At 33.3% G+C, this 9,270-nt stretch overlaps 5 protein-coding genes across 6 annotated transcripts; all 5 read left to right on the forward strand.

The window, feature by feature from the left end:
- Positions 1-2,960: 2,960 nt before the first annotated feature.
- On the forward strand, positions 2,961-4,037 carry LOC140920466 (uncharacterized). The gene is made up of 2 exons (XM_073368744.1): positions 2,961-3,757; positions 3,860-4,037. Exons 1-2 carry the CDS (start codon positions 2,961-2,963, stop codon positions 4,035-4,037), a joined length of 975 nt encoding a protein of 324 aa, XP_073224845.1.
- Positions 4,038-4,079: 42 nt separating this feature from the next.
- On the forward strand, positions 4,080-5,605 carry LOC140920467 (uncharacterized). Its single transcript, XM_073368745.1, has 3 exons — positions 4,080-4,255; positions 4,320-5,195; positions 5,293-5,605. The coding sequence occupies exons 1-3, from the start codon at positions 4,080-4,082 to the stop codon at positions 5,603-5,605; spliced, it is 1,365 nt and encodes a 454-aa protein (XP_073224846.1).
- Positions 5,606-5,847: 242 nt separating this feature from the next.
- LOC101499552 (uncharacterized) lies at positions 5,848-6,909 on the forward strand. Of its 2 annotated transcripts, none has more exons than XM_012719385.3 (2): positions 5,848-6,547; positions 6,686-6,909. In XM_012719385.3, exon 1 carries the CDS (start codon positions 5,881-5,883, stop codon positions 6,544-6,546), a length of 666 nt encoding a protein of 221 aa, XP_012574839.3. In that variant the 5' UTR covers positions 5,848-5,880; the 3' UTR covers position 6,547; positions 6,686-6,909. The 2 variants fall into 2 exon arrangements, with proteins under 2 accessions (XP_012574839.3, XP_073224471.1); XM_073368370.1 differs by having other exon boundaries at positions 6,691-6,909.
- LOC140918607 (uncharacterized) lies at positions 6,693-7,561 on the forward strand. The gene is made up of 2 exons (XM_073368746.1): positions 6,693-6,909; positions 7,329-7,561. The coding sequence occupies exons 1-2, from the start codon at positions 6,693-6,695 to the stop codon at positions 7,559-7,561; spliced, it is 450 nt and encodes a 149-aa protein (XP_073224847.1).
- Positions 7,562-7,884: 323 nt separating this feature from the next.
- Positions 7,885-9,270, forward strand: LOC105852749 (uncharacterized). Its single transcript, XM_073368747.1, has 5 exons — positions 7,885-8,058; positions 8,302-8,406; positions 8,664-8,963; positions 9,055-9,127; positions 9,244-9,270. Exons 1-5 carry the CDS (start codon positions 7,885-7,887, stop codon positions 9,252-9,254), a joined length of 663 nt encoding a protein of 220 aa, XP_073224848.1. The 3' UTR covers positions 9,255-9,270.

Raw genomic sequence — 9,270 nt, forward strand, 5'->3', positions numbered from 1 at the left:
TAATAGGCGTTTTTATAAGCCTGAGCTTGACCTATTTAAATAAATAGGCTTTAAAAATAGTATAAGCCTAGCCTTTTTATCAAATAGGTCAGGCCAGACCAGACCATAAGTAGGCTAGACCATAAGCCCCTGACGGGCGGCCTAGCCTATTTCCACTGCTAGTGTCCTCTTCCTATTCCTTCCCCATCCCTCTAGCGATCATCCCCTCTACATAATCCATTCCATATAGCTTCCCTAGCCTATACACCTTCGTTACCTCCCTTTATGCCAAAATCTCCTTCACTCGAAATAAAAGTGCCCAAAATATAGATCCTAATGATGTTTCAACTCAATGGAACAAAGTATTATCCTTTATCATAAACTGGATTCGGGACAATAGGGAACATCTACTTATAGCTGATACATCTTTAAAGAGCCAAAGAGCAAAATAGCAATTGGTCTAGAAAGCTCCTAACAACTACTTCATCATGCTCATCTAGGGATTCTCCATCTCCTTCTAGTGATATTCTTATGGAGCCTTTAGTGGTTGCTCCAATCACACCATTGCATTTTCTTGTTTTCATCCCAAAAATTGAGATTCACACTCTTGATGTTCCATCTGTTGCTGCTTTAGGATTTGCAGTCTCTACTTCTACAAACCCCTTTACACTTCCATCTAGCCTCGTGTTCGATCCCACTCAGTTTGTTACAAAAAGGAAGATTTTATTCACTTGGAAACTAAGATTGAGGCGTTTATGGAGAAGACTGCCAAGAATCATGAGGATATTAAGAATACCCTTAGTTTAATTATGGCTTGGCTCACCAATCTGAACCCTTAGTTGCCTTTTTTTTCTTTCTTTCTTTTGTTTTTCTCTATATTTTTTTAATCTCTTTTTGTTTGATTGCAAAAGAGGGAGAATGTATTTTTTTGAGAAATTTTAAGCAACAAATTGTGTCTTATCATGAACTTCAGTTACTAATACACATTGAACTACTCTGTCATAATATATTTCATCTTATGATTTAAACATGCATATTATGAGCTTTGCTGTAATATTTTATTTTTCTATTTTATAAAGTTGTTCACAAAAATAGTTATTTGTCATCATAAAAAATGAGGAGTTTGTTGGAATCAGGTTGGTTTGAAAAAATATGTCCCTCACTTGTTTTGATGAAAATCGTTTGTGGTAACAATTTAATGCACTAACATTTTTATTAAGTGTGCAGGTCTTAGATCAAGTGCACTTTTATAATATTGTATCCTCTGATAAATGGACGAAGATAAAGGTACAACACGACTTCACTTCATTTCTCTAAGTCTTATATGTGAGGAACGTTGTGTCTTAGTTGCCTCTAGAACTGCAAGTTAAGGCGTACTTCAGTTCCTTTGATGAATACAAATATGTTATGATTGTCTACCTCCAACGACTACAATCTACACTTGATCGTTTGCCTCTGATAAATTTAGCAAATGTTTGTATGTATGCCTTTGATAAGCATGACAAACAAGTGATTACCTCTACCTCTGATAATCACATCAAGCGTCTGATTGTCAGCCTCTAACACTACAAGGAAACAGACATATACCTACAGAAGCTTATAATGACAAAATTAAAAACTGTAGATATAGACAAGCTATCCCCGCAGATAAATTAGTTGTTGTTGGTATAGGTGTCTTATACCTTTAGTGACATAAATTTGTAACTAATTGTTATAGTTACACACTTAAATCTGTGGCTATATACATCAAAATTGAAAAATATTTTTTTTTAAAGGAGCCAAAATCTTAATTGTTTGTGAAAATAAAATTGTACAAAATTTTCACGATTTAAGCCAAAAAAAATTTAATGGAGGCAAATTCCTAATTTTTTTAATGCACCCAATTTCAATGCAGCCAAAATCATAATTTTTTCAATGGAGGCAAAAAAATTTCAATTGAGATAAAATCCAATTTTTTTCAATGGAGCCAAAAACAAATTTTAATGGAGCCAAAATAAAAATTAATAGAGCCAAAACCTAAATCAGTACCAAGTACCAACTAAACCCTTTCTCATCAAAACACCTAAACCCCAAAACTCTTGTCCTCTTTCACCTAATCTGAGCCCCAATCGGACCCCTAACCTCTGAATCACGAATCATAATCGTTGCCTTCTCCTTCTCGTCGTCAATCAACCAGCTTCTCGCTGTTGATCCATCCCGAGCTGCACTCTCTGTCGCTGTAAAAGACTCGTCGTCGAACCATATTTCTCGCCGCCGCACCGTCGTTCTTGTCGTCGCACCATCGTTCTCGCCATCGCACCACGAGCGCCATCGTGACCGGACCCTGTGACCACCGTTCTCGCACCACCGGTAAATTTTAAATTTCTATACTGTTTATGTAATTTCTCGAACCACCATTATGTACTGTTTTTAATTTCGCACAACCTGAACCTGTGATGTTGTTTAAATAAGAACTTGGTGTTGAAACCCCGTTGAGAATGTTCTGTTCTGAACTTGTGATGATGTTTAAACATGTGATGTTGTATTGTTTTGTTCTGAGAATGTTCTGATGTTGTTGTTGATAACATGTGATGTTGTTGTTGATGACATGTTCTGTTCTGAGAATGTTCTGATGTTGTTGTTGATAACCTGTGATGTTGTTGTTGATGACCTGTTCTGTTCTGAGAATGTTCTGATGTTGTTGTTGATAACCTGTGATGTTGTTGTTGATGACTTGTTATATTCTGAGAATCTTCTGTTATGTTCTGATGTTGTTGTTGATGACCTAACCACTTGTTGTTGATGACCTGATGTTGTTGTTGAATACCATGTTCTTGACAAATTTTTTGTTCATTATAAAAAAAAAACAAGAATTTTTTTGACCCTTTTTATGTTGAATACCATGATCTGATGTTGTTGTTGAATACCATGTTCTTCATTCCAATTTTCAGATTGTTAATTTTTTAGGACTTGCATCATCCATTTTCAGTTAATTTTTCCAAATGGCTTATAGAGAATGGATGTGTGATCCATCAAAAAAAAGGGAAGAATATATTCAAGGAGTTAATGAATTTCTTGAATTTGCTTTTCAAAATTCACAAATCAATGGAAAAATAATGTGCCCTTGTACAAAATGTGCCAATTTCCACTCTTATTCTCCCGTATGTGTTTATGAACACTTAACAGATCCACACCGTGGATTTCTTAGAGGCTATAAACAATGGATATATCATGGTGAAAAACCTAGAACTTCAAGTAGCGCTACTAAACAAAATGTAGAAATGGAGCATGACATGGATGGATTAGTTCATGATGTATTTGGAATTCATTCTACAGAAGAGCCAATTTGTGGTGAAGGTGAAAGAATTCCCGAAGTTAGAGAAAACTCTAAATTTTACAAATTTGTAAAGGAGAATGAGCAAATGCTTTACCCCAACTGTAGGAAGTATAGCAAGCTATCATTTATGGTACATTTGTATCATTTAAAGTGTCTTCATGGGTGGAGTGACAAGTCATTCTCCATGTTGCTTGATTTACTAAGAGATGCTTTACCAGAAGAAAATATTTTGCCAAAGTCATATTATGAAACTAAAAAGATTGTTTCAGGATTAGGTTTGGGGTATGAGAAGATCCATGCTTGTCCCAATGATTGCATATTATATTGGGATAAATATGCCAAATATGAAGTATGTCCAAAGTGCAGTACGTCAAGGTGGAAAACAACAAATGAAGACGTACAAGGTAATGGAATGGAGACTTCTGAGAGGCGAAAGAAGATACCAGCAAAGATCCTTCAATGGTTTCCATTTAAACCAAGGTTGCAAAGGTTATACATGTCCTCCAAAGTTGTAGAATCAATGAGATGACACCATGAGAGTAGATTGAATGATGGTTCTCTTAGGCATCCAGCTGATTCCCTTGCTTGGAAGAATTTTGACGCTCGATGTCCAACATTTTCGTTAGATCCTCGTAATGTTCGATTAGGAGTGGCTTCATATGGTTTCAATCCTTTCAAGACTATGAGTATTACTCATAGCACTTGGTCTGTCATTCTAATTCCTTACAATCTTCCTCCTTAGATATGCATGAAACAACCATACTTCATGTTATCACTATTAATTATGGGTCCAAAAGGTCCTGGAAATAACATTGACATTTATCTGCAACCTTTAGTACAAGAGTTGCAAGAGTTATGGGATGGTGGAATAGAAACATTTGATGCCTATAAGAAAGAGAAATTTCAACTTCGTGCAGCTATGATATGGACTATTAATGACTTTCCAGCATATGCTAACTTGTTTGGATGGAGTACTAAAGGTCAATATGCATGTCCATGTTGTGGTATCGAAACTACCACGCAGTGGTTACGTCATGGTAAAAAAAAATTGCTACATGGGTCATCATCGTTGGTTATCTCCCAAACATAAGTGGAGATTGAATAGTAGGGATTTTGATGGAACACGAGAGCTAAGGATCCCTCCTAAAAGACTTGATGGGACTCATATTTTAAGACAAATAGATGAATGTAGAGAAAAAGGTCTAGCAAATGGAGCACAACCTTGGAAAAAGAAGAGCATTTTCTTCACATTGCCTTATTGGCAATATAATGTATTGCGTCATAATCTTGATGTAATGCACATTGAAAAGAATGAATGTGACAACATTATTGGTACATTGTTAAACCAAGAGGGAAAATCCAAAGATAATTATAAGGCACGAGCTGATCTTGTAGATATGGGCATAAGAAGTATGCTCCATCCTCAACCAAGTCCTAATATAACTACAACGCGTTTGCCTAGAGCATGCTATCAAATGACTAACAAAGAAAAGGAATCTTTCCTAAGCATTCTCAAGAATGTAAAAACTCCAGATGAATGCTCATCAAACATCCCACGTTGTGTGCATGTCAAGCAACACAAGATGTTTGGATTAAAAAGTTACGATTGGCATGTTTTGATGCAAGAGCTTCTTCCAGTAGCATTATGGGGTTCATTGCCAGATAAAGTCACTTCAGTGTTAGTTGATCTTTGCAATTTCTTCAAGCAAATTTGTTCTAAGGTACTTAATGTGGAATTTCTATCACAATTGGAGTCTCAAATAGTTATCACACTTTGTCAGTTGGAAACAATTTTTCCTCCTTCATTTTTTACTGTTATGATGCATTTGGTAATTCATTTGGCACACGAAGCCCAAGTTGCTGGACCGGTACAATATCGATGGATGTATCCGATTGAGAGGTATGTATGTTTATAAAAATTGGTTTAATTAAAAGTGTTAAACAAGTTTTTTTTGGATGTTGAGAACATAGATATATTAAATTTTCTTCACTTTCAGGTTTCTTCTTACTCTTAAGTCCTTTGTACGTAATAGAGCCCATCCAGAAGGATCAATTGCAGAGGGATTTTTGGCCAATGAATGTTTGACGTTTTGTTCACAATATCTATTTGGGGTAGAAACTAGGTTCAATAGACCTAACAGAAATGACGATGAAGTCTCTGGAAGGCCATTAGGGATAAAGAAACAACAAAAGTTACGATTAGGGAAAAGGAAGAAAGTGAGTAGAACTAAACTTGACAAGAAAGAGTTAGCACATGCACATAGATATGTGCTTTCTAATTGTGATACAGTTGCTCCATTTATAGAGTAAGTCACATATCATATTTCAATTCTATACAATTTAAATTTTTATTACATTTTTTTTTAACTCTATTACTGTTATTTTTAGAGAACACATTTTACATCTTAAGAGACAGTGTCGACCACGACGATTGACACAGCTTGAAATTGACAAGCAACATGGTCAAAAATTTATTGAGTGGTTTAAACTCAAGATGAGTATATAATAATTTAATTATTTAAATTTTACTGATTGTTTTTATATATAAACTTACTATATTTCATGAAATATTTTAGATCCAGCGTATGGATGAACAAAAGAGCTCAGAAGTTACTCATGAACTTAGATGGTTATCCCGTGGACCATCTGAGGTAGTAAGAAGATACACAGGTTATGCGATTAATGGTTTTAGATTCCACACAAAGAAGAGAGAGAGATTTTTGAAAACACAAAATAGTGGAGTTGTTGTAAAGACAAAGACCTCAACAGATGAAATTAATTACTATGGGGCAATAACTGATATACTGCTGTTGGATTATTCTGGAAAGTACAAGTTTGTGTTATTTAAATGTGATTGGGTTGATATTAATAAAGGTATCAAGAAAGATAAGTTTGGTATGACGCTTGTCAATTTCAAATTTTTAAAACATACTGGGAAAAATATTTGTGATGACCCATTTGTGTTTGCATCACAAGCTAAAAAGGTGTTTTATATATATGATGAGAGAAACAAGGATTGGCTTGTTGTTCTCAATGCAAAAGTTAGAGATATCTATGATATGGGTGATGAGGAATCTAATGAAATTGAAGAAATTCATGGGCAACTAATGGGCGATACAAGTGAAGCTACTCAAAATGTTAATGATTTGGTTAGGCTTCAAGTTGAAGACGATAATGATTTTTTTGAAGTTGTTGATGTTGATAATATGGATGATGATGAAGATAATGAAGATGATGAGGAAGACGAATGAAGTGTGTTCTAATTGTGCATGATTTTATACATTATGTTTTTATTATACTTTTAGATTTGTCTATGTTTTTCTTATACTTTTAGATTTGTCTATGTTTTTTGACTTTTGTCCAAGTTACTCATTTATAATTTTGTGTTAGAGAAGCAATGGCTCGAAGAAGAAAGTTAAATATTCGACATCGAGCAAGTGATAATGAAGGAATTCAGTCTACTTCTAATAATACAAACTCAACCAATGTAGAAGGAAGTAATGTTGCAGAAACTCGTTCTAGTCCTTGTCATGCAGAAGGTGTCATACGTGAGTCTGTAGAATCTCACTCAATTCCCTCTGATATAGAAGTTGAAGAAGAACAAATTGAAAAAGGTAAGTTGTGCATGATTTTATACATGATGTTTTTCTTATACTTTTAGATTTGTCTATGTTTTTTGAATTTTGTCCAAGTTACTCATTTATAATTTTGTGTTAGAGAAGCAATGGCTCGAAGAAGAAAGTTAAATATTCAACATCGAGCAAGTGATAATGAAGGAATTCAATCTACTTCTAATAATACAAACTCAACCAATGTAGAAGGAAGTAATGTTGCAGAAACTCGTTCTAGTCTTTGTCATGCAGAAGGTGTCATACATGAGTCTGCAGAAGGTGTCATCTGATATAGAAGTTGAAGAAGAACAAATTGAAAAAGGTATTAATTATATATTCTTTGTTTTGAAGTTTTATTTATATTGTTTTTATTATGACTTATATGCACACATAGTTTTATTGTCCTTTTGTTTTGTTTGTAGAAGTAGAGCCTAAATGGGCTAGAGGTCCTACAAAAATGTTAGATGTATGGGAAATGGAAGATGGTGATTTAATAATCGTTAATTTGGACAAATATGGTCGACCCATTGGTGAGGAAGGGACAACTCTAACTCGTTTCATTGGTAGTGTAGCTAGAAGGTATCAATATGCTCATATCGACTACAAGTCATGGAAAGTCATGCCAAATGATTACAAAGAAGAAATATTGAAATGAATAGAGGTATTATGATTATTCATTTAACTAATATAACATATTTTTTTAAGAAGTCAATTGAGATGTACAATTAACATGTTTTATAATTTTTGTGCTCTAACATGTTTGATGTACAATGATAATGTTAGGAATATTTGATGGATTAACAATTTATAATCATACTTATAGTTTAAGAATATAGATGTTTAGCACACTCAAACTACATCATAACATGTTGATAACTGTAAGAATACATTTAACTAATATAACATGTTTCTTTAACATCTCTTATCATGTAGAGTAAATTTGAGTTTGTTCCTCCAATAAATGACTTAACAAGAGAAATGTTAAAATCTGAGCTGAATGAGAAATGGAGGCAATGGAAGGGTGATCTAAAGTCAATGGCATATGACCCTACTAAAACAGAAGAAGAAGTTGCATCTCTTGTACCAGATGATATGGTTGACCCTAATCAATATCGTGGTTTGGTTCATCATTGGTTTTCTGATGAAGGACAAGTAAGTCGTATATATTATGAGTAATATATTAAAGAGTTTATTATTTAGACTAATATTTTATATCAATTGTAGAAAATAAGTAAAATTAATAGGCAAAATCGTGCTAAGTTTGAAGATGTTCATTCTATGGGTTCAAAAAGTCTCCCAAAGTTTATTGATGAAAAGGTTTATTTCTATTTCTATTTTTATGGCTTTAATTTAAATTAAAAATGAAATGCATTTAACTTATTTGTTTGGTTGTAGATAAAAAAGGGCAAAGGAGTGTTGCCTGGACGTAAAGAGATTTACATTGATACTCGCACTCGTAAAGATGGAACAATTGTCAATGAAAAGGCTGCAAGATTGATTGTAAGTTTTGATAATAATTAAACGGTACCAATATATAAAATGTGTATAAATTAAGTTTGACAAAGTGCTGAATTTTATTTTCAAATGTATGATGATTGTATTGGATTTTTACTTGACCATTTAGGAGATTTTGTATTTGTTAGCCTATATGCAATGTTGAAGTTTTTTAATTGGATCTTATTGTAGTACTACATGCTTTGAATGTCAATTTCAATTTGGTATTTTCAATCATTAATAATTTTTATTTTATTTTTTAGGAAGAACTAAAAAAACATAATAATGAGGCTGGAACTTCTCAATCAACCCAAGACACACAAGGGTCTATGTCTTGGAAGGATGATATATTTTATCAAGTACAAGGACCTGATAAAAACGGACGTGTGCGATGTATGGGCAAGATTCCTCATTCTAAAAAATCGAAGGTTTGTGCATCTGAAAATGAAGAGTTGCGCGAAAGAGTTAAGAATATGGAAAACTTGTTAGCAAATGTGATGACTTTAATTCAAAATCGATTTTCTGGAGCAGATGTTAATGATATAATACAAGCTGCAAGACAGGTATATCATAAGTTATTAATCTTATCCAACTAACTTCATAAGTTCCATAATCGTATTTTTCATAAGTAATATTTTCTATTTTTTGTGATAGGTTCCTGATGCTACTAGTGCTCAAAACCATTTGAATTCACTTAGTCCAAACAACAACGAAAATAATGAAAATGGTAATTAGATAGTATTAGTTAATTTTAATTAAAATCATTAACATTTTCTCTATTTTATTAGTAATATTTTTATGTGGAATCGTGTATTTATTCATTTGTTATTTTATTGATTGTAGGTGAAGATTAAAAGCTAATTTGTTATT

This window comes from Cicer arietinum, chromosome 5, assembly GCF_000331145.2.
Source record: "Cicer arietinum cultivar CDC Frontier isolate Library 1 chromosome 5, Cicar.CDCFrontier_v2.0, whole genome shotgun sequence".
In the NCBI taxonomy this organism is placed as follows: Eukaryota; Viridiplantae; Streptophyta; class Magnoliopsida; order Fabales; family Fabaceae; genus Cicer; species Cicer arietinum.